The sequence below is a fragment of the Dermacentor silvarum genome, chromosome 7 (assembly GCF_013339745.2).
Source record: "Dermacentor silvarum isolate Dsil-2018 chromosome 7, BIME_Dsil_1.4, whole genome shotgun sequence".
Taxonomy (NCBI): Eukaryota; Metazoa; Arthropoda; class Arachnida; order Ixodida; family Ixodidae; genus Dermacentor; species Dermacentor silvarum.
The window spans coordinates 42,118,498-42,144,256 of NC_051160.1; the positions used below are offsets into that span (position 1 = coordinate 42,118,498).

Consider the following 25,759-nt stretch of genomic DNA (forward strand, 5'->3'; position numbering starts at 1 on the left):
TCACACTCCTATCTAAACATGACGAGCATTCGTCACAAAGATCATTACTGCGGTGTAGTCCATGTTTTGTGAGCTTCTGGCTGCAAAAATGCTTGATCAGAATCAACTAACGCAAATAGAAAGAAATGTTGCGTTGATAGGGTATATCAAACGCCTTGTAGCTTAATGCATATACATATGCACATACATTTGCCAATTCACGCGCACCTCAAAATGTAGTGCGCGGAAACCGATTCAGCGCAGATTTTTTATGCATGTTTTGAAGCGCCTGCGGTCCGGAGCTTCAAATCTGGCGCCACATCGATTTTGTAGCGATGCCTTATGACTTATTCTATACTAGTCTTATCATCCACCGCTCACGGCCGGCTGATCCCGTTGATAACACGAGCGGACCGTCGCTCTGACCAGGGACAAAGCGCGAAAAGGCATTATTACCGGAAAGGCATCGCTACAAAATACCGGCCCTGACTTGCGGCTCACAAAACGTGTCCTCCGGGATTGCACTGACGGGCTTGTGCTATCTCGAAGGCCTTAACGACTGCAAATAGTGTTTTTGTGAGCAACAACAGATGGCACTACAGCAGCAAGCGATAAACAAAACGAAAACCATCGCTGTGCACAGCGTCAACCGAGTCCACACAAGCAGACGGCAAGTGCTTGGCGAGCGAAGTAGCGCTGTTGTAGTTAGCTGCGAACTTTTTCTGCGTGCACTTTGCGGCTGTTCGCTCGTCTGAAAAGCACCCACCATGTCGAAGGTGAGTTTAAAGTGCACATTGATCAATGTTTCAGAGGATGAAGCGACCAATAACTAATGACAGACTGTGTATTACAGCCGGTTCTCCTGTCCAGCTTTATTAGTTCCTGCGCCTGGCGCGTTCGCATCGGTGAGTTTTACGTTGGCTCTGATTGCTGTAGTGGCCTCGAAGCGTTTCCTGTACGGCGGCGTGAGGCCGCATTGCGCGTGTCACGCACTGAAAAGAGCCAATGGTGTCAACTGCAATGAAGTTTGCCTCGATGTATTCGTCAGAACAGTGCTATAGATTGGCAAACTCGGCCCAACAACCAGTCAGAAGTGTTTCTTATAAACTGTCGTTCGTGCCTCGTCGTAGGCGTGGCATCACACCGTGGGCGCGCCACTTTTACTGCGGCGCCAAAGTTTAATCTTGGAGATGTGCATATATAATTAATAACGACTCTTAATTGAATTATATACATTATAATGTTTGTTGCAGTCTTGGAAGTGAAGAAGATTGACTTCGAATATCGGGCAGTGGACTTGAAGCCCAACGGTGAGCAGGTATGTGAATTCACATCCTGCGAACAAAATGCGCGCGGGCTGAAAAATGTACGTGCTACACCAGTTTAATTCCGGGAAGCTTTGTAGGGAGACCTATAGCCCTCTCTAGATGTACGAGGTAAATTTAGAGATTTGTTGTTTACAAAAGAAAGCGGATCGCCATATAAACAAATATGATAGAGATAATTGCATCTGTACAATAATAAAGAATATAATCGAGTACTTGCACTTTACCACAGAAAATTTAAAATTTATTTATTGCCTCACGAGCAGCTGGAGTACATACTTGATCATTGACAAAAGGTATTGGTCTTTCAAAAAATGGCTGGAGGTCAATATGTGCAGAAGAGACAATCACCGATTGCCCATAGCCCTGCCACGAACTGGTTCACATGCTCATGAACTTTAGTCGGCGCCATCTTCTTACACCCTGCTCTCAAATGACTGTTTTTAGCAGTTTTGAATGATTAAATGCTCTTGAGAATGTACCTTGAGATAAGAAACAAACACTTTTGTGGCTACGTATATCTCGCTGTTTATGGACCCAAGCTATATATATCTTTGGGCACTTGAACAGGCAAGTTTATCACTGGAGGTTTTTCTCCAAGCCACGTAGGGCATATCTGCTCGATGTGGACAGTGATGTTATCATGCAAGCCTAACGTCTGTTGGTTGTGGAGGGTGGCTTGACAGTCACAATTTTTCACAAGCAGGAGCAGCTGTGCTTTGCACTTTGTCACCTGTGTGAAAGGCACCCAATGCGAGGGCAAGAAGTTTCCTTTAAAAAAAGAAATGAGGACACAATGCTAACAGCAATTGCTTCTGACAAAAAGACCCTGATTCTTTTTATTGTTTTTGGCAAAAGTGATGCCACGTTGACAACTCCATATCAGGTCTATAGCTCCCTTTTCAAATGTCACATTTATTTCTCATTCATGTCTAAGTGGTGTCACAGTGGAAAGCTGATGTTTTCTACAGTACTAATAGGCAAGTAGAGGTCTTTCTGTTGCTTGCAAACTGTAGTTTGCAGCAGCCTTGTTCACTAAATGCACCCACTAAGTTTAGCGGCTGGCTGTGCTTGACTTGCGATACAATTTGTCACTCCCTAAATTTGCACAGTTAGGCAAAGTGCACACAAGGTGTTGAACGCAGAAGCTGCTGACATAGACCTTGACTCTTTTATTTGGGCAAAGGAGAAAATGCACACTTTAGAATTGAATGCTGTGCAGAACGATTCCTTAATTATCATTCTTTCTGCAACAAATATGTGAGCCAGAGAGTGGGTCTCCAAGTTTTCTGGGTGTGCAGTGAAGCCTCTCACACTACATGGCCCTCACAAAAGAAAAGTCTGTATAGAATAATATATATATAAGTTTTGCTGCGTCTACATTGCTGTCTCAAATTTCTGACGTTTGACTCATCAGTGCTCTTGTTATTGTTTTCTTTTTCTTCTTTTTGTTCCGTACGTTCTTACACACCTGTAAGAACGTATGTACCTTTGTAAGAGGTTTGACTGTGAAAATATGCTTTATTGTGGCACCTCTGGTTATACAGTGTCATACACTTCTGTGAAAGAAACATGCCTAATTCGGGAAACTCATTGTAAAAGAATGCAGGGTTGGCAACAGAGTCAGGATTACTGCAGCTAAAGAATGCTTTGGCTCAATGTTAACAAGCCTTGTAGAAAGTTAAAAAGAATGCCAATTTTGTTTCATAGAACAATGTATGCATGCCTGGTGAAAGTTGGGAGAAATAGTTTGACTGAATCCAGAATGGTTAGGAAAAGTCCTGGCAGAAGAAGGTATAGTGCTCACAGGAAGTAAAATGAAAGGGAAAACTGTCATCCACTTCAATGTAGCATGAAGCTGTAAAGGAAACCCATACAGATTTGTGAGCAAGAAAATCTTTGTAGCTTTAGAAGAATTTGGCTGTTTTTGGAATCGAAGCCACTGCCGGGACTAACATCTTTTTGGAGCGACTGCTCTACCATTCGAGAAGAAACCAAATTATGAGAACAAAATGTTATCTCGGCTCCCTGTTAAAAAAAAAAAAAACGAAGTCAAATTGCTTTGCTATTATAGTGCTGCGATTGGATTGCCCATCTACCATAAATAACCTCGCAGATAAGAAAGGTTCTGGGATGATAACTCATTTACTGCTTACCTGGGAAAGTATTATTGGTGCAACGAACTAGCAGATACAATGAAATATGTAAAGCTAAAATGGGGGGGGGTTTCTTGCCAATATTAGCGTGTAATGAATATGTATATGCTTATAGCAGGTATTGGACATAATGAAGATATCTTCCAAGAGATGTCGCATAGCTAGAAATGGAGCCAGTGTGTAGCCTGCTTCATCAGCATCATCATCAGCCTATTTATGTCCACTGCAGGATGAAGGCCTCTCCCTGTGATCTCCAGTTACCCCTGTCTTGCGCTAGCCGATTCCAACTTGCGCTTGCAAATTTCCTAACTTCATCACCCCACCTGCTTAAGCTCTTCTAAATGCTACACTTTTTAGAAGCTGGATGCTATCCCAATAATGATCGCACGTTTCGGTCTCTTTCAGCAAACTGCGAAATTCAAAACGGCAAACCCAATGGGCCAAGTTCCTGTTTTGCTTGCCGACGGAAAGCCCATCAGCCAATCGGTAATGCTGCACATGTTGTCACACTTTGTTGCTGGAGCCATGCATAGTTAAGCAAACTTTCACTTCATAATGAGATCCAGTGGGTTCACACGATGAACTCGAGCGGTGAAGAAAGTTTAGGCAAGAAATCGGACAGACGGGAATGAGGCGACTAAATTCTGCATGTCTGATTTTCTCCCTAAGCCTTTTCACCACTATAAATCGTGGTACATTACTTGGCCAACAACTAGCCCAACTTTTAGACTTAATTAAACTAATTGGTTGTTCAGCTAATACTGCTGTGTGGCCAAACCATTTGTGTTGCATAACTAAGGCCTAGCATCATTATCAAATCAAGTCACATCTTGCTTTCTAATTTTGTTGTTTATATTGCATTTTATGCGGCCAACATCATCAGGCTGTCTGTAATATGCTGTACTACAAGTTTCAGCCTTCATGTCCTGCAGTGCTGGTGAAATCTATGCAGTTGTCTCACAAAAGCAATAATTGTTTATTGTAACCGCGAAGGCCAGGACTTTTGTATTCTGTGCTAAATTTGAGGCTCCTGGGACTTGGGGGGCTAAGAAAATATATCTGATAAGGCAGGTGTTAAGCTGAAGATACGTTAGGCAAGAAATTCTTGGGACAACGTGACAAAAAAGGCTTTGCATGTTGGCGAAATGCTAGTGTGGAATGATAGAGACTGACCATTGCCAGTGCCAGGAGGTGCGAAAGTGTAGCAAGGTTGACATGCAGCAAAGTCTAACAAATATTTTTGTCCTACCATATTGTGATTTACAACAAGAAAGGTGCTGCATATTTGCCTAATGCAACTACCAATACAGATAGATCTACTGTCAACAGTTAGGGCTTTAAATAAACCTAGAACCACAACAAAAATGAAAGCGCCTTTATGTTTATGACAATGCAACAGAAAACAAACGAGAATAAGGTGCAAATGAGCTGTCAGGAATTATAAAAAGGAAATCTGGTTTATTTATTGTTATCCATTAGAAAGCAAAAGCTGGGACATTTGGCCATCCCAACTGGTTCAGGTCAGGACATGGGACATTTGTACAAAAGTCGGAACTGTCCAAGAAAATTTGGCACAGTTGGAAAGCCTAGTTGAGTCGAGATACAGTGAACACCTTCATTGCACAAAATGTGTGACTATATCAGAAGTGTGTTGTAGTGGGACTTGCCTTCAAAAATGCCGATACATTACTCATCAAGGCGCAGAAACGATGCTCTATTTCCAGGAAAGACGCGCACAACATGCCAATTTAGCTCTGTTAAGTAGCTCCTACATGACTATCGTGCTCTACAAGTCTGTCAAGCTGTCGGCGCAGTTGCAGATAAAGCCCCTAACCTATAGAAAATGCTTGGAGGAGCGATTAAGTTTAAGGCAGACGATGTCAAGACCACTGGGGGCCGATCACCGGCTTGTCGAGACATTGCCACATTACGATTCATTCAATTTGTTCTGACCAAACTGAGCAGGGAACCAGGCCATTATAATGGGAGGGTTCTCTCAAAGACTCATTGCCAAACGTTTTGGTTGAGAAAGTGTTCATAAGCCGAAACTTCTTCACTGGAAGTGGGATCGTTATATGTGGGCTTGATCACTTTCACACCACACAATGTCAAGCCTTCTATATGATCAATGTGCCTTGGATGACAATTTAAAGCTTTGCTCCAAACTAAGAACATTGAAGTTGTCAACCTTTTGCAGCTATTTTCTTTGGACCACATTCGAAATACGGATGGCAAGCTGTAGCTGTGAAGCCAACTTCATTTTTGCTGTATAAAAAAATTTTCCAGCAATGTTTTTTCAATGAAAAACATTCATTTGATTATATTTAGATGGCAACTAAGGAGCCAGAGTTTCTAACTTGCGAAACTTATGAAAGGACCATCAATGAGATCGGCTAAATTAGTGCCTGGTTCACGCATATCTTGTGTCATTGGACAGTTAGCACAGTGGCAGAGATTAAATGACAGCAAAGCACAAATTTATTTATGGTGTGTAAGACGTTAGTAGCAGGGATTTACAGGTGAAGCTGCCACGTCTTGCGACTGCATTGGGACCTTCTGCGTAAACTATTGCAGAAATAAGTGACCAAGCAGAGGTGACGGAAAAATGGCAATGTGAAAAGCAAAAGTATCGACAAGATTTTACAAAGATTAAAGAATAATTGAGACAAAAACTGTATTTGAGGAGAACATTTCAAGTAATACTCTCGCTATATGAATAAAAATGAGCCTTGGAAGAATACTTCACGATTGTAAATAACTTATATAGTGATGCCCTCTGTGGTGTCTCATATAAGGTGTGTTACATAAGTTATCAACGTGTCGTGTGCAGGTGGCCATTATGGAGTACTTGGAGGAGAAATATCCTGAAACAAGGATGCTACCTACAGACCCCTACCAGAGGGCCAAGGTGAATGCCTTTTAAGAAACGTATGAGATGATCGTAACAGCATGGGCGCTGTTCTGTTGTTTACAAAGGCAGGCATTCAAACTAATATTTGTAGATATTGTGGGACTATTTCGCTAGTTAGGCATGGTTTGCCCCCAAATAAGATAGTTTTGGTTAGTAATAACAGCATTCCATACAAGTCGCAGGGCAATAAAAAAATGTTATTTATTTTTCTTGTTGTTGTTCAGTTCATTCTCCTAGATGCACCTGCCTCGTTTACTGAAATTGTATTACTGCTAAAAGGTGTTGCATTCTTTTGGTGCGGTGTTCATGGTTATTACTGCTTTACAGGTCAAAGCGGTGGTGCATAAGCAGAAACTTATGTATTGTGTCGCTTGACAACTGCAGTGATTACTGTGTTAAGTCACGCCATCAGCCTCATACAGAAATTCGAACGCATTTCACCGTAGATTTAAAATGTGAATGAACGATATTGGTGGCTGACACAAGTATGTTCACAATTGGCGCTTGAATGTTTTGGGTTTGCATTGGGTTGGCTGTTAGTGAGTACAGTTATTCCAGTTCCCACGCCAAGTGATCTGATGGTGTAATTTTTCTATTCGTGTAGTAAATAATATAGAATCAAAGAAATCCGTAGATGCCATTGTTCTTTGCTGAGTGGCAACCAATGCAGCCGGAATAGTTCGCAACCCCACCACACACCGTATCTGCTGATGCGGGCCACACGGTGCAGCAAAGAGTTTCCACTTTCTGTAGTTATTGCTGCAGCGAAACACTGCACAGTGGTTCCCCCATGACCTTGTACGAGCTGACATTGTACAACTATTTCACAGTACGGGCTAAAATATATCCAAATTGCTTTAGACCACGCATTGGTAGCACATTCAAGCATCACAGCGTTGGCGCACACAAGCCAGAAAGGAGGGCAGGCTTGCCACATGCTAATTTGCCAGACATTACCTTCTCACCTGATGAAAGGGTCCATACGCCGATGCCATTATCTAGCCGGTCATAGCACTTGTGCAGGGTACTTAACCCTTTCTGTTGCGGGCGTTTCGGAGGTGATGCACCTCCAGTGTGGGGTTTGTTTTCTCGGATATTATAAAACGAACACGACTGCTTATTTTTAGTTATGCAGAAAGGCAAAAATGGCACTGATAATGCCAAATGCTCAGTGGGGATGGTTCTCGCATTCCTATCTCACATCGGTGACATGGCAGGACCGAAACGCAAAAACGTACTGGTACGTCAGTGGCACTAAAAGGGTTAACAATCTAAAACAACTAATGTATGAAACCTACCATCTGCTTGTGTTTAGAAATTAGCTGAGCTCTTTCTCAGTAAGGGAGGGGTACAGACTTGCACGCCCCCCAACTTTAGCTATATTTTCCTGCCTTAACTATCATATGTGGGAAACAATAAATGTGCTTATGCAATATGAATCATCATATACTAGGGAGTAACCGTATGTTTTGGAAGCAACCGTATAAAATTGTTGGATATAAGTAAACTGCTGTAATGTTCAGCTTCGTCTCTTTGACTGGGTTCTTCACACTCCAAGTTTTAGCATTGTGGTATGAATGATTCCAAACTTATCCACCCTTGCAATATGGTGCCCGAGTAATCACTTATAAAGGTTTGTTCTCAATCACTTCACATTTCAGTTTTGTGCCTATAGTAAATGTTTTAAACATCCTGCCATTTGTCCAAGCCACAAAATGTATAAAGTGCAGCAATGGCTGTAAAAGCAGCTGCAATAAACAGCACTTTAAACCCCAAAAATGGACAGATTAAGCGAGCTCTTTTGTGGCACAAATACAGTTTACGTAGCAATCAGAAACTGAGCACTCCAGAGTGTATCTCTGCGTGCATTTGGGATGATTCATGCGGAGAGCGGTCTGTCGTACAGTATGCTATCTACTCGCACATGCATTGAAACTGCAAGGAAAAAAAAAAACTAACAAACAAAAAAGAAAACTGCAGCGAGACAGGGCTCAAATCTGTGGATCAAGCACAGTTGGCTGATCGGAGACAGCAGGTGTTTGTACAGGAAATGCAGTGAGGTTGCCAGAGAGAGCGGATATTCTTCTAAAAATATGTACCTAATCTGACGCTATACAGAGCCCACTCGGCCAGCTGCTATCCTCCTATTCCACTTTCAGTTCGTTTTCCTTTTTTAAAATTTTTTCCCCACTGAAAAACCATCGGCAAAGATGCTGTACTACAGTTCAAACTTGTAACAGCACAAAAGAACTGCATGCAGAAAAAACACAAACAACAAAGTGCTTTGTTGTTGTTTGTGTTCTTGTGGTGTCTCGTTATTTCGCTGTGTTTCGACTCCGATATTTGCAAGCTAGCCTGCGTCACTTCTCTGTACTGCAGGTATCTGCTGCACTTTAGAAGTGGCGCAGCATGAAAAATCGCTAGTTGGAACAGATTTGTGAGGCACTGTGAAACAGACAACATGCAGCCACAGGAAATCTAAAGGGACTTGCAAGCTTGGATATGCCTGATGAAATAATCAGTTGATTGAGCAATCGTACAACCAAACATTCATTATAATGCTGAGAAATAGCTGTCACGTCCGTGCACTAGTGCACTCGAATACTAGGTCGACACATGAAGAAGGCAAGTGTTGCGTAGAAAAGAATATGAAATAACAGAAAGCTTCAAACAAGGGAGAAAGAGAGGTTGTGGCGGCAAATTTATAGTGAAATGTGACTGTTAATTGACGTTACAATGGAGGACAAGAAGTGAATTCTGAAATATGCTGATACGAGTATTATACTTAATGCGTGTTTTCTGAATACTGCTAATAAATAAGAGTTGTGCCTTGCTAAGCTGGTTGGTTCATATTCATAGAAAAGATTAAGGGGTGACATGGGGGTTAAAGCTGTATTTTTTATTTTTAGACCAAATTTGGTCAGTAAAACGGCAGGCTTGTTTAGTTGCTTATCTGTTTCTAAAAAATGAAATTTTTTTTTCTGCAGCTTCATTATATTGCGAGATATATAAAAAATTGCCTGTCTTGTTTTGAGTACAATTGACAAATAACCACTGCAAAATAACCTACATATGGCACATGAATAAATACCAGAAAGCATAAGGCACACAATGATGGAAGTATTTTTATGACTGGATCATTATTTCTTATTTTATAGTGCATTGTAGTCCAGTGTTCTGAACATGTATATGCAGTATTCAAACAAAAGAAACATTTTAAGAAACTTTTATGATGAAAATGTTTTAAGTCTGCTCCCGATGATGTATGTTCCAAACATTTAGCTTCAGGCTGCAATATAATTATTGTATCTACAATAGGTAACAAAATATTATGGTAACAGATTTGCCGGATATGCAAAGTAAGTATTTTTACAAAATGAAAAAAAGCAAACAAATGTTCCATCTAATGAAGAAGAGTCAGAAATGTGTACACGTCCACACACACACGAAGTTTTAGCAGGCTCCATGAGCATGGACAAAAATGGTGGGACGCAAGGCTCTGGAACGCGAGCACTGTGTCACTTATTAAGTGCAATTTTAGCATTTACACACGCGAAAGATCACCTACCATATATGTTTTTATAGGGACTGGGGTTAGGTCCACTACAACAATGCATGAGCGAGTGAAAGACCTGAAAACCGTTCGGACCGGCAGGAGCCATCCATTTCATCTTCCATTTTCTTCTAACCTCGCAGCACGAGACACGCGCCATATATAAAAGGCGGCCAAGGAAAATGACGATGGCTACTAGAGGGCTCCCCCCCTTTTAGGAGAAAAGCAACGGTGCCCAAGAAACACCCTTTGATGCTGGGCGATCGGGTATATCTGTTGTTTCAGAGGTTGGTAATGTCGTTGATAACGAATGATGATGACGAGGTCGCTAGGTAGGCTTGTTTGACCCTGTTCATCGCCACGACTTCTTCACGTCCATTAAAGTTGATGGTAACAGTTTTTTCTGTCCGCTTGAGTACCTTGAAGTGACCGTCATAGGGCGGCGTAAGAGATGGTTGGATGCCTTTACGCTGTACGAAAACGTGGCTCGCTGTAGACATGGCTTTGCTGACAAAAACTATACTTGAAGATGCAACCCTACTAGGGAAAGGATGCAAGCTTGCAAACAGGAAGCGGAGCTGCTGAACACAGCTGTCTGGTTTGGGTGTGGCAACGGTAGCTGGTGCGAAAAATTCGCCGGGCAACCACAACGTTGTGCCATACACCAGCTCCGCAGGTGTGCAGCCGAGGTCTTCCTTGAAAGAGGAGTGCGTGCCTAGCAGGACGAGAGGAAGGTCTTCAGCCCAAGAAGAGCGAGCCTGGTGGGCCATCAGGGCAGCTTTAAGTCGACAGTAAAGGCGTTCAACCATTCCATTTTTCAGTAGTATGGATATGGCGGACGCTAAGCAGGCATGTGAGTTCGCGGAGGAGATCGCATTTGAACTCTCAGCCGCGATCGGTCGTAACAACGCTGGGGCATCCGAAGCGCGAGATCCAGCCACTAACAAACGCGAAAGCCAGTGTAAGTGCCGTTATATTGGTGAGAGGAAATGCTTCAGGGCTAGCTGGTATAACGGTCTGCTCAAGTATGTAGCGAGCACCTTGGGATGGTGGTAGCAGGCCAACGATGTCGATGTGAATGTGATCGAACCGGGCGTCAGGTGGACGAAAGGAGTGAATTGGCGACTTTGTGTTTCGTGTAATCTTGGAGAGTTGACAGTGGAGGCATTCTTGAGCCCCGCGGCGCACGTCAGAGTTCACACTCAGCCACACAAAGTGGGAAGTAATGAGACGATGGGTGACACGAACTCCGGGATGACTTGCGCTGTGTAGCTTGTCATATACTTGATGGCGGAGTCTGAATGGATCGAATGGGGGCGTTCGACCCCTTGAAACGTCGCAAGTGATAGTGCCTGAAGAAAATGAAAGGGGCACGTCGCACAGCGCTAATGACATAGCAGAGGACCGGAGGTCCTGAAGCTCGACGCCTGGACGCTACGCCGTGGCAATTTCTTCGAAGTCAACTGTGGCCATGGGTATTGGGTCGATACAGGGGAAGGCGTCTGTGAATGTGTTGACCGTCGCTTCAGTGTATTGTATGTCCTCAGTGAACTGGGAGAGAAAATTGAGGTGCCGTATCTCTGGTGTGGTATAAGTGTTGTGATTATGGCGAAAAGCAAACATCAAAGGCTTGTGATCCGTGAGGATGTGAAAGCTTTTTCCTTCTAGCAGATGTTGAAAATTTCGAACGCCCAAGTATACTGCTAGCAGCTTGCGACCGAAGTTGCTGTAGTGCATTTCTGTAGGCTTCAGCTTCAGGGACAAAAACCCGAGTGGGCACCAGGAGTTGCGCTGCAACTGTTGTAAAACGGCACCGACAGCTGCACTAGATGCATAGGTGATAAGATGCACTGGTGCAACTTGTGGAGGATGCACCAGCAGGGTGGCTTCTGCCAATGCGTTTTTGGCAGCTTGCAAGGACGCTTCGGTGTTAGACGTCCAGGACAGTGTAGTAGACGGAGCTTTAGTGGTCTTGAGAAGCTCAGTCATTGGTATAATAATTCGGGCGATGTTGGGAAGTAATCGGCAGTGGAAGTTGAGCAGCCTCAGGAACTCGCGGAACTTTCACAGTGACGTTGGGCAAGGGAACCCGCGCAAGGCTTGAACTTTCCTTTTCAACAGTCTGATTCCTTTGAGAGTCACGCGGGGTCCGAGGAACTCAAGGTTGTGGACACCAAAAGACACACTTTGCAGGGTTGATGAGAATGCTGTGATCCTGGAGCTGAGAAAATACAGGCGCAAATGGTTGCTATGCTGTTCGGGGGCAATACTAGCCACCAAGAGGTCACTGAGGTAGGCAAAGATGAAGGGGGGTGACCTCATTGATAAACCTCTGGAACGTCTGAGCAGCATTTCTCAGCCCGAACAGCATGCGGACGTACTCAAAAAGCCCAAATGGTGTCGCAATTGCAGTCTTTGGAATGTCCGCTGGCTCGACAGGGATTTGATGGTAGGCCTTCACAAAATCTATCTTGCTGAATATTACTGTTCCAGCTAGGTTGGCTGCGAAGTCATGAATGTGAGGTAGTAGATAGTGATCAGGGATGGTGCAGATGTTGAGCACACGGTAGTCGCCGTGCTAGTGTGCACAGAGTGCACGCAGCTTGCAGCACGAGGCACAAGACGCACGCCAGAGTGCGCAATATATAAAAGGCGGCCGAGGAAGATGACCTTGGCTGCTAGATTTTAAAATTGATATTACGGCTGAAATACCGACATACGAAATACGAAACTTTTTCAGATAAAGAGACCAATACAAAAAGTCGCAGGCCTGCGCAACACACGCAGCACAGTCACAGCGTAAGCTGGTGGAGCGGCTCAAGAGTAGCTCCAATTTGGGCACCACGCACAACAGGGTCTTCGCGGCAGTCTGTTCACCTCGTTTTGACGAGAACGATCTGAACTGTCCGCCCGGCGTCGACGGCGAGCTGCGGCTTGTAATGTTTCTCTGCACAGCAGTCTGCTGAGCCCGATCAAGCCTTACAGCTGCAACTTGCATGTCGGGCACGCTGTGTTTGCAGGCACCTTAACTAGATGGCGCCACCATACCGGCGGAGGCTTGGCAGCTCTGGCAGCTCCGTATCGCGTTGATTGCACGCCTCGTCTGAATTGCATCTTGTCATCTGCGCCTGCGCACACTGCGTTTGCAGCCACCTTACCTAGATGGCGCCACCATACTGGCAGAGTCTCAGGTCGTCTGCCCCGGCGCGCTTGCCTTATAGGGCATTTTCCGCTGTCTGATAGCAATCGCTTGCATGGCTCAGTATCTGGCTCCCACGCAGCGGGTGTGGGTTCGATCCTGGTGGGAATCGGGTACTTTTTTCGCATTTCCGGCGATAGCGGTTATGGCGGCGGCATCATCGCGAACCGAAACGGCTATGGGAATGAGTTTACGCTGTAATAGATGTATATTCTGAAAATGCCATTTTATATAAATTGATTTTTTTATTATTTCTCGGCCAAATTATGCCTGTCGCCCTTTAATGAATGTAAAATGAAGACTGTGACAAGGGTTTTAAACACGTGGAGAAGACAAACGCTCTTGTTGCTCCTTAGTGTTTCTTTTTTCTTTGTGTTTATAACCCTGTCATCGTCTTCCATTAATCTTTTCTGTGTATACCCCCTTAAAGCTCTGTTTGCACAGTTTTGGCCGCCAAGATGCTGCATGAAAAGCACTGATGAAAATAGTGATATTTAAAACATCTTGAAGCGCTTCCAATTAGATCTATGCCGCATGTTTGAATAAAACGTGTTAAGTGCTTTAGTAGAGCAACTTGGAAGGTACTCATCTGGTTGTTTGTTCTTGGTGTCAGTATGTTGTCATGTGCAGCGTGTTCACTTCTTTCATTGTTTTATTGCGATAGCAATTATATGGACACTCCAAAGCAGATTTCTGCCGTAGTCGCCGTGAGGTTCCGTATGACGTCAACGGCGATGAAATCGTCGCCGCGCTCCGGACGCTGTATGTGCCAGTGAAAGGGCGCGAGGGACGCTCGCTTTCACAGGGAGCGAACGCACGTCGGCGAGCAAACGCGCATTCTGCGCCGTGCTCCCTTGCAGAATTAAGCGTCTCTTTCCTTCTTTCCATATATACAGAGCAAACGCAACTTTTTCCGTCGCGCGAAAGGCTGTGGGGGGGACAGGAGGGAGGGAGGGAGGGAGGGAGGGAGGGAGGGAGGGAGGGAGGGAGGGAGGGAGGGAGGGAGGGAGGGAGGAGAGGTTTAGCTGCGGCACCAAATACGTATTTATATAAAAACGCCGCGCGCGTTCGGTGCGAACGCGGGCAAAACGCTGACGGCATCGACAAACGTTCTGTGCGTTGCTGGTGCTGCTGCATGTCCAAGTTTATACCGCTGGCAAAACTACTATCCTTACTCCGTATAGCTCTCTACTAATTTGCTATCGCAATTGGTGCTTCGCCTTTGGGTGAAACTGCGACAAATTTTTCCAAAATGTCTTGCATCAGGAATATTTTTCAAGTAGCTCAATATGGGCTTTCTGGGTATGCTAGACATGAAAGAGTAGACATTCTCATATGTTACGTTTCCGTTGAGAGTTCTCGCATAGAGTTCACATTCTTTAAACTAAACAAAATTTGCTGAGCTGAAAATTCCTAATTTGTTCAGAAGCTGTATGCTTTTCATGAATTTAGAGAAGCAAGAAATGTGGAGAAACTAAATTTTCACTAGACAGAATTAATTGGCGCCTGAAGGGGTTAATAGAGTGTTAGTGATGTCATGGTTTAATGATATTGCATGTATTAGGTGGACAACAGTGATAAAAATAGTTTTTTTTTTTTTTTCACAGTAAAGCAGTGTGGGAGGCTAAGGGAAGCTGGGATGGACACCTCATAAACTGTAATTTGGCAGATATGAAAAGGCACTATTTAGTATGTTTCATTTAGGATGTGACATGCAGTATAGGCTGGGAGACATCAAAAAAGAAACATGTAAGCAGAATTCAGGCACTAAGTCTAGCAGCTGTGCCGCTCTGTGAGCATGAAGTCGCGTGTTTGATACTCAGCTTTCTCAACCAAATTGTTGTAGAGGCATAATGCGGATACGTGCTTGTAAACTGTGATTTAGTTCTATGAGCTTTAAAAGAACACTAAAGAGAAATAGATATTTGAGGTGTATTTGTAAATTATGCGTGTACTATACCATAAAAGCCACTCTTACCGTGAGAGGAAGTTTATAACCCAGGATGGACGCAAGTTGAAGTTACCGCACCAGCTTACTGTGACGTCATGGATTTTCACGACATTTGTGCGTGCCCTGTTAATTTTTTATCCGTCAAGATTGACTACTTTGTATTCTAAAAGAGCTAAACACTGCGAAGAAATTTTTTTTTTTTCGTAGCATCATTGGCCTCGCAACTTTTGCTTGCGACTGTACACATTGTTCATCGTGTTTGTACGCTGCTTTCATAACAAGCACGACAAATTAGCAACCTTCGTCAGTGTTGTAGCGCACGTGGTGTGCCTCAGTTAAGTGGTAGTGCTCGTACTTTCTCTGCAGTGTCGAGAGGTTGTGGAGCTCCTTGTTTCGGGAGTCCAGCCCCTGCAGAGCATCGGCCTGATCCCTCTTCTCGGCAAAATGGAATGGAAGAAGTGGGCCGATCGCACCATCACGCGTGGCTTCGCAGGTGAGTGAGAAAAACTGTAAGTAGACTGGGAAAGCTGGGATCAGTGGGCAGATATTATACCAGTGCGCACCATGTCTTGACAACTTGACGACTGGCGTGACAATGGCGATATCCCCTTCAGGTGGAAATAAATTTTCGTCAGTGCTTTTGCTTTTGATGTGCCCTTTATGTGCACAGCAACTAAGGAGGATATGCTTGCAGGTGAAATGCCAAACCTTGCGCGGATCGCGGTAACAAGAGTCCACTTTCTTGCATTCACCAAAACAAGCATCATCAGCATCCTCAGAGCCCATTCATATAGCTAGTTGTTCTGTGCTTCCAGCGAAGGTGATAGTAGCTGCATTGTTAGCTCTGTCAGAGAAAGTGCTGGTATATTTGCAGAAATGTGCATCCCGTGCTCAAGTGAGGAGGGTTGAATGATTGATAAAGTATAATTAAGTGGTGTCATGGCTAGTGCTTTCCTTAGGCTGCGATTTCGTTTTACACATTTTTCTGTCTAAAATGTTTTTACCATCTGTGTTGCTCCTCTGCATCAATTTGCTTTTCTGCTGGGAACACGATGCCATATAAGGAAACTGCAATACTAGTGTCTTGGAAGAATTTGTTACGTCAGAAGTTATGTGGTCTGAAAGCTGGCCACACTGCCTCTACCAGGTTGACATTGATTTATGGCCCGCTCTGGCATTGGCCGTCGATCTCCTGATTTAAAGGAATGTGACTGCAGACGTCATCATCCTCTATTCTGGCAAGATATTTCTTGACGAATATATTGTGCACAAACTACAAGCCATTTTCTTTAGTGTGTAGCAGATGGCATTAATGAGCATGTGTGTATATTATCCTCAACAATCTGCATCGCATGGTTAACCAAGATTGACTCCGAACGTGTAGGTAACGGGACTGTGTTTTACTCGAAGTATCACTGCCACAGAGCCACTCGCTACAGCTTCTCAGTCATATAGGGTTAGCTAAACATTGCGAAAGTCGGCTAACTTGTACAGAGTGATTCACTGTTAAGTGGAACACTTGAATACAGAGCAGGTCCGATTTTCCTGTCTCGCAAGAATACATCACCTAGATTTGCAGCAGTATAACTTGTGGTTGGTAGCTCTGACTCCTTTCGACACCTGTGCGGTGCACTGACATTGCTTCCACAGATTACTTGCAGCTAGAGAATTGGCAAAGTGAGTGCTGAATGGTTGAGTGTTCCGTTTAACAGCGGACTGCAGTGTGCATGGTGACTGGGCCACGGAATACAAGATGTGAGATGCTTGTATCAGACCCTAAGCGTGACAAAGTCAAACCTACTGACTGGGTCAGTCGCAATGCACTCTAGGTGTGTCCTATACATACTATATGATGAGCAAAACGAGAACAAGGTGAAAGCAGGAGCCAACGCTTTGACAAGTCCTACGTGTCGAAACGTTGGCTCCTGCTTTCACCTTGTTCTCGTTTTGCTCATCGTCTTGAATTTCCATCTTCTGCCTTCCCCATGTTTTCTCTGCATACTATATGCCATGGAAGTGCATGCAATAAGACAATTCATCTTCTGCAGTTTTACTTCATCACCTCCACACCAACAGGCTGAACATCTTCGCAACAGTACTGTCATGTTCACAATAATACCAGTCCCAATAGCATCGAATGCAGTAACAAAGTACAAAAGGACAGTAGGAAGGATGAGAACTTGAAATGGAATCATTGCACCAAACCTGCTGGAGTACTTCAAAAACAATTTAGGAAGCTTGCCCTGCAGCATAGATGTTTATTTAAATAAAACCTTGGAGGCCTTCCTTATGGAGAAAACAGTGGTAGCAAAGCAAACTTGTCGTCCTTGAGCCAACAACCATGGCTGTCTGATCCAGCCGTACTCGGCAGCCAGGGCACCTGTATGAGCTGGCAGCAGTTGTGATGAGATCTCAGGCTCTTCTGACTAATTTTTTATTGCGATAGCACTTATATGGACACTCAAGGCGCATTTCTTCCGTAGTCGTCGTGATGTTCTGTATCAAATCTAAGGGCGATAATATCGTCGCCACATGACATATGCTATATGTGCGAGTGAAAGCATGCGAGGATGAGTCAAACGATGGTGACTTAATCGCTCGCAAGGGACGAAAGCGGGACAAAGCGTGCCGTCTTCCATCGTGCGCAAGGCACCGGGGGGAGAGGAGGAAGGGTGGGGGCGTTCTACTTCAGTGGCAGCTGCGTATGGCAGGGCCACGTAGACCCTATCTTGAAAGCGATCTGCGATGGGGACAGAGTGCGCCGAGAGCTGATAGCTTCGTCTGCGCTGTGCTCTCACCGCTTTGTTCGCATTGAAGCAAGAGGCAGCACAAAGGTCAATTCGCTCGCTGCTTTTACCGCGCTTTCTTACTCCAGCGTTTTGACAGCGAGTGTGCACTGTCATCGAATGAGATGTGCACATGTTTGCTTTTGTGCGTGTGACACCATGCTTGTTAATTTAGTTAGTATTGTAAGTTTATGCGACCCACGAAACACAGGAGGAGATAAAAATTTTCAATGAGGGGTTTACATCTTGAAACTGCACAGTGGGTAATGAGGTAATCCTTACTTCGTAACCCTTACTTCGGGTAATCTGTACTTCGTATAGCTGTCTACGAATTTGCTATTGTAATGATGCTTTGCCTTTTGGGTGAAACTGTGGGTTTCTTTCATTGCGATAGCAATTATATGGAAACTTCAAGTGGATGTCTGTCGTCGCCGCGTGCCGTATGAAAGCGCGCGAGGGACGCGTGCTTTCGCGGAGAGCGAACGCACGGTGGAGAGCAAACGCGATCGTCGCTCGAAAGGCCATGGGGGATGGGAGGAAGGAAGGAAGGGAGAGGGGGGGCGATGTTGTGCTGCGGCACCAACGGCGCAAGGGGAACTGGTGACTCAGTCTCGCACGCGAAAGGAGGAATGGCAGCGCGGGAGGTAGGAGGGCGGCTTCTACTCTGCCCACAACTGCGTACTTGTATTTTGCTTGGCTGTGGCAGTCGCCCGCACCATATCTTGAAAGCGATCTGCAGGCGGCTCATAGCTTTGTATGCGCTGTGCGTTCGCTGCTCAGTTTTCGTTGAAGGGATAGACTGCACGAATATTCGCTCGCTGCTGCTGCTACGCTTGCTCACGCCAGCGTTTTGACAGTGGTTGTCTGGGGTCGTCGAGTAGGATCTATTGATGTTTGCTTGTGTGCGCTGACACCTTTCTTGTTAATTCAGTTAGTAAGTGAATGTGTCTAAGTTTATACAGCCGATAAAACTACTATCCTTACACAGTATAGCTCTCTAATAATTTGCTATTGCAATTGATGCTTCACCTTTCGGGTGAAACTGCGACTTTTTTTGTAACCCTCTGTAAAGGTTCAGTGGCTATGGGGTTCTGCTGCTTATCTGGAGGTTGTAGGTTCAATTCCCACCCACAGTGGCTGCATTTTAATAGGGGTGAAATGCAAAACCACTTCTGTACTTACACTGAGGTGCACGAGTTATCCCAGGTGGTCGAAATTGATCTTGGTTTTCCTGCACAATTCATATTACCATGGTGATTCACATGATGTCTCCTTGAAGAACACTTGGCAAGCGCTCTTGCATAAAGGCGGCATCAATATAAAAATAATTTTTGCAGGGCAACATAGACGCATCTAGTCACACGTTTTTCCTACAAATTAATTGAATCGCTGTTGACCGTTGTTTTATTATGACCAGCAACTTCTTTAAGCTACCGACCTGCATATCAGAGTGTAAGTCAATGCAATTATATTTTGTTGATTGCCGCAGGTTAGTCAATAAAAGTGGGGAAACTAGAGACTAGCTGAATCTCAGACGTGTGCGACTCAGTACGCATTCTTTTCTTACAAAGCTCAAGGATGAAGTGCCAGAAGGTCACCTACAAAATCGCGTCTTGATGCTTTTCATAAGACATCTCCCTCAACAACAGAAGTACAAAAATACTGCGAGACCTCCTGAACAAAAACGTAATTTATTCAATGCGGTATTTGATTGCACAAGAGAACAGCGCACTTTCTTGATGGGTTTATACAAACAAACCTAGAACGACTACATGTCTGTGATGCGAGCAGGAGGTTGCAGACGGAGACAAACATGGTCGCCCGAACACTGCCTTTATTCTTTGTCTTCCTCTTTCACAACTCTTACACTGCACCATCCTTGTGCGTTTCATCACATGTCCTCCTCTCTGAGCGCAGCTTGAACAGAAGAGAAGTTGTGCCTATCGAATGCCGCGCAATGCACGCGCTGAACAAGTGGCACTGTGTGTTGTGCAGCATTGACAAGCAACGAGCGCCTGTGCTCCTTTTGTGTGACTGCTTGTGGATTCACCAGCACTGAGTCGCGCCTCTTTCTGAGGTACTCTTTAACTTGACATTTGAATTCGTAGAAAACTTCAATTGTACTTAAATAGTATGGCGGCAGCCACTTGATGGAATGGTTCGAGCTGACCAGATTTGCCTGTTCTGCGCGCTTGTGAGTGGGAGCGTTGTTGACAGTAACAGCTAATTGTTGAGTCACATAATTTGGTCAGTAGTGACTCATGTGACGTCATCACGGTTTTTACCCAACCATGCACTCTCCTAACCTGCTGACATGCTCATCATCACCCAGTCAAATGTCGTGATCACTAGTGACTCACGTGACGTCATCACGGTTTTTACCCAACCGTGCACTCTCCTAACCTGCTGACATGCATATCAAATGAAATGGTTTTCAAAGTGTAACAACCTGCTCACTATCACCCAGTCAAATGTCGTGATCACTAGTGACTGACGTGATGTCATCACGGTTTTTACCCAATCATGCACTCTCCTAACCTGCCGACATGCACATAAAACGAAATGGCTTTCAAAGCATAACAACCGGCTCACTATCACTCAATCAAATGACGTGATCACTGGTGACTCACGTGATGTCATCACTGTTTTTAAAAAACCCAACCATACACTCTTCTATCCTGCCGACATGCACATCAAACGAAAAGGTTTTCAAAGGGTAACAGCCCTGCTCACTATCGCTCAGTCCCATTACGTGACCATTAATGACTCCGGTGACGTCACCACAGTCGCACCCGAGCATCAACTCCCTCTACCTGCTGGCATGCATATCAAACAAAATGATTTTCAAAAGGCTGGTACGAGGGGCGCCTGAAAAATTTGTGGCCTGACCCGGACGTAGTGACCGTGGGTCAAACTTTCGCAGTCATTTCTCGACATACTCTTCCTTGAGGGCCACACATCTACGCCATCAGTCTTGGAGTTTCATAAATCTACTTTGGTAGAAGATTTCGTCCGGCTCCTCCAAAAAGTATTTTACGGCGTTCATGATGGCTTCATCAGAAGGAAAATTACTTCCAACAAGGTGCTTTTTCTTCTATGGGAATAGGTGGTAGTCCGAGGGAGCAAAATCAGGGGAATAGGGCGGGTTCTGAAGCATTTGGAAACCACAGGAGTGAATTGCAGCCATCGCAACAGCCGATGTGTGAGCTGGCGCATTGTCCTGGTGAACAGCACCCCTTTCCGGAGCATTCCTCACCGTTTTTCCTTAATTGCCAACCTTAGACGACGAATCTGAGCTGCGTAGTATTCCCTGTTGATGGTTTGACCTTTCGGGAGGAATTCCAGCAGAATGACACCCTTGCAATCTCAGAACATTGATGTCATAACCTTACCAGCGGATGGAACCACCTTTGCCGTTTTGGGGCGGAGGGAGGTGGGATGTTTCCACTGTTTCGAGTCTCCTTTTGACTCAGGACGAAAGTGATGCACCCAAGTTTCATCCATTGTAACGAATTTCTGCAGAAAAAGATTAATATCAGCTTCAGACAGATATAGGTTTTCTGCAGAGTGGAGTTATCTCGGGCGTTTATTCTCTAATGTCAAAATTTTGGGCACCCATAAGGCCGAAACTTTGTGCATGTTCAGGAACTGTGTTAGGATATGGCCAAGCCTCTCCACTGATATGCCCACACATTCTGCAATGTGCTGCTGTGTGACACGTCGATCAGCCATTACAATGTCCTGCCCTTTTTGGACATTTTTATCTGTGCATGCTGTTGAGGGATGACCAATGCGTGCAGCATCAATTGATGTCTGGTCTCGCTTGAAATTGGCAACCTACTTTTCAACATAGCTTAAGAAGGAGCAATGTCCCCTAATATCTCCAGAATGTCCTTGTGAATTTCTTGTGGTGCCAGTCCTTTTCTTCAAAAGGTATTTAATGACTGCTCGCTTTGCGAATTTCTCCCTTTTCATATTTCAGCTTTGCGACCTTGCTTTAAACCGCTGTACATGTAACCAAAAAATCAAAGTAAATCGAGATTGCTCATGCGACCATTCAAATAACTGAATAACATATTGCATTGCAAAGCAAGACCACGCGAAAAAGATTTTACGGGTGGGCTGCGAACTTTTTAGGCACCCCTCGTAGCTGTTCAGAATCGCTCAGTAACATGACGTCATCAGTAGTGACTCATGCGACGTCACCACGGTCGTACCCGAGTATCTGCGGTAGTCAAAGAAAAACAGGGGTAGTTAGCAGACGGCGCTTCCCAGTGCCTCCGTAATAGTGGAGGTCTGACCTTTTGTTTTGTGCTCCTGATGTTACTGCTGTGCTTGTGGTTTACCTGAGCTGACCACCATGGAAGAAGGGCCTCCTGCAGACGAACAGGCGAGCGCCGCATGAAAACGGGGTCCTCCGTTTAAGAATCGAAATGAGCCACAAACGAAAAACAGCCGGGTGTCTGACGTCAACTGAGCAAGAATCGTTGATGCCTCTAGGCGCGGCGGAAATTTGAAACGATTCGCCGAGACGCTCGGCCTAAACGTAAAAACTGCAAGGTCAATTGCCGCAACAGACCGTGAAGTGTCTCTAAAAACGGGGGGGCTCGGTCAGAAAGTTTGGTGCCGACGTTGTCGCCGTCATAACAAGAACTGTCGACGAGAATCCAACGTTGATGCTGAAACAGATAAAGCGGACTGTTGAACAAGAAATGACTGGTCTCACAATCAGCACCACTTCCATTGACTGCCTCCTCGATGCACACACCTACTCTGTAAAGCTAGCGACCTAGAGGCTGGTGGACCGCAACCGCTCCGACGTGAAGAGCGAACGAAAAGAGTATGCGCAATGATTGCAGACCAATGGGGCCCGGATTTGCCACTTTTACATCGATGAAACAAATTACAATATATGGTGTTCAAGAAAATTCGGCCAGCAGAAAAGGGCACGGCAGCGCTCCAGATGACGACTTCGACGAAAGGGACGAACATCAACATCATTGCCTGCGTGTCGGCTAATGGCGTGCTGTACTGGCGCATTGTAAAAAGGGTCCATTGGATCGTGTTCAATGAGTTTCTCCCTGACGTGTCTGCCCAGGTTGACTCTCAGGAGCCGGAAACAGAGGCCGTCTTCATTTTCGACAACGCTCCCGCTCATAAGCGCGCAGAACAGGCAAATCTCGTCAGCTCGAACCATTCCATCAAGCGGCTGCCACCATACAGTCCTTGTTTAAATACAATTGAAGTTTTCTCCAAATTCAAATTTCAAGTTAAAGAGTACCTCAGAGAGAGGCTCGACTCAGTGCTCGTGACTCCACAAGGAGTCACACAAGAGGAGCACAGGCGCTCGTTGCTTGTGAATGCTGCACAACACGCAGTGCCACTTGTTCAGCGCATGCATTGCGCGACATTCGATAGGCACAACTTCTCTTGTTCAAGCTGCGCTCAGAGAGGAGGACATGTGACGAAATGCACAAGAATGGTGCAGTGTAAGAGTGGTGAAAGAGGAAGATGAAGAATAAAGGCAGTGTTCGGGCGAACATGTTTGTCTCCGTCCGCAACCTCCTGCTCGCGTCACAGACATGTAGTCGTTCTAGGTTTGTTTGTATAAACCCACCAAGAAAGTGCCCTGTTCTCTTGTGCAATCAAATACCGCATTGAATAAATTACATGTTTTTGTTCAGGAGATCTCGCCGTATTTTTGTACTTCTGTTGTTGAGGGAGATGTCTTATGAAATGCATCAAGACGCGATTTTGTAGGTGACCTTCTGGCACTTCATCCTTAAGCTTTGCAAGAAAAGAATGAGTACTGAGTCGCACACGTCTGAGATTCAGCTAGTCTCTAGTTTCCCACTTATATTTGACTAAATTGCGGCAATCAACAAAATATCATTGCATTGACTTACACTCTGATATGCAGGTCGGTAGCCTAAAGAAGTTGCTGGTCATAATAGAACAACGGTCAACGGCGCTTCAATTCATTTGTAGGAAATAAGTAGGACTAAATGTGTCTATGTTGCCTTGAAAAAATTATTTTTATATTGATGCTGCCTTTATGCGAGAGTGCTTGCCAAGTATTCTTCAAGGAGACGTCATGTGAATCACCATGGTAATATGGATTGTGCCTGTAAGTTCGCCACTCCTCTAGCCGAATTCTTAGTGCAAGCGGCCCGGAGCAGGGCACCATATGTAACTGACCGCGCATTCAATCACTACAATCTACGCTTCGTGCCTGGCATTTGCCTTTGTGTCATGACACCGCACCAACACCAAGTACCTTTCCCCCATCACCCTCCTTGCGTTTTAATCAAGCACCATCACATAGGCCGTGTTCAGCGCTGCATGGGACACAACGAGGGGGGGGGGGGGGGGGCGCTGTATGGTCATTTCATTGTATATGCATGTCAGCAGGTGAGGAGAGTGGATGCTCAGGTACGACCGTGGTGACGTCGCATGAGTAACTACTGATGACGTCATGTTACTCAGTGATTTTGACCAGCTACCTGCCTTTTGAAAACCATTTCGTTTGATATGCATGTCGGCAGGTTAGGTAAAAACTGTGATGACGTCACGTGAGTCACTAGTGATCACAACATTTGACTGGGTGATAGTGAGCAGGTTGTTAACCTTTGAAAGCCATTTCGTTTGATATGCTAGTCGGAGGGTTAGGAGGGCGCAGCTTGGGAGTGACGGTGGTGACGTTGAGTGAGTCACTAGTGACCTAATTATGTGACTCAACAATTAGCTGTCACTCTCAGAACCATTTCGTTTTATATGTATGTCGGGAGTAGAGGAGTGCATGCTAAAGTACAAGCTTAGTGAGCTATCATGAGTCACTCAGTGATCATGTCAAGTGGCTGAGTAATGGTGAGGAAGTTTTCACCCTTGTAATCCATTTCGATCGATATGCATGATGATAGGGAAGGAAATCGCTTGTCATAATACAATACAAGTAGCGCTATATGCGTCACGATGGTTACTTATGTGAGTCACTCTTGCCACTCGGAAACGCGACTTGAAAAGGAGAAAATGAGTGATATACTACACTTAAGTGTTTGTGAAGCAGCCATGATGACACTGGTAACGTGGAAACTGTGCTACCTTAGTGCTGACACCAATACAGTGATGACATCAATAAAAAGACGGCATTTGTACGCCTGTTACAACGTCCTTTGCAACAATTATTCGTTCGTCAATTAATTGTCTAGAGGAGTAAATTGAATGGCACCGGGATTAAAATGAGTGGCACTTGGACTAAAATAGCTGGCGCAAGGACTAAAACAGTTGGCACGTGGATTAATTTGGATGACGCTGGGATTAAATGTGGTGGCGCCTGGATTAAATTACTGGCACTTGGATTAAAAGTGCTGGCGCTCAAATTAATGTGTGACTGGCACCTGGATTATTTACAGTTGTGCTTGGATAAAATTATGCAGGGAAGACCTGTAGTTTCTGGAATTTCTCTTCTCTGTAGGTGTTCAAATTCAAATTTGCAAATAAGCAAATTTCCTAAATTTTGCTGCTGGCTTATTTAGCATACTCTCTGTGTCAACCATTATTTCATAAAAACTTGCAGCCCTGGAAGCCATCTTTGCGGAGACAGCCGGCAGATACTGCTTTGGAGATGAGGTGACATTTGCAGATGCCTGCCTCGTACCTCAAGTGTGCAATGCATACCGGTTCGGTGTTGACGTAACACCCTTCCCAACGGTGCGGCGGATATACGAAGAGCTTCAGCAGCACCCGCTTGTCAAGAAGGCTGATCCGTCGTGCCAGCCAGACACCCCTCCAACGGGTGTGCCCAACACAGTCAACCTTTTCAAGGGCCCTGGGGACCAATAACAGTAGTAGTCATGTTGAAGTCTATATTTTGGTGAAATTAAACTAGCATTTTTAAGA

General features: G+C 44.9%; 1 protein-coding gene across 1 annotated transcript; it reads left to right on the forward strand.

Moving 5' to 3' along the window:
• Positions 1–596: 596 nt before the first annotated feature.
• Positions 597–25,759, forward strand: LOC119457946 (maleylacetoacetate isomerase). The gene is made up of 7 exons (XM_037719721.2): positions 597–755; positions 833–884; positions 1,233–1,297; positions 3,866–3,946; positions 6,291–6,368; positions 15,441–15,567; positions 25,437–25,759. The coding sequence occupies exons 1-7, from the start codon at positions 747–749 to the stop codon at positions 25,700–25,702; spliced, it is 678 nt and encodes a 225-aa protein (XP_037575649.1). The 5' UTR covers positions 597–746; the 3' UTR covers positions 25,703–25,759.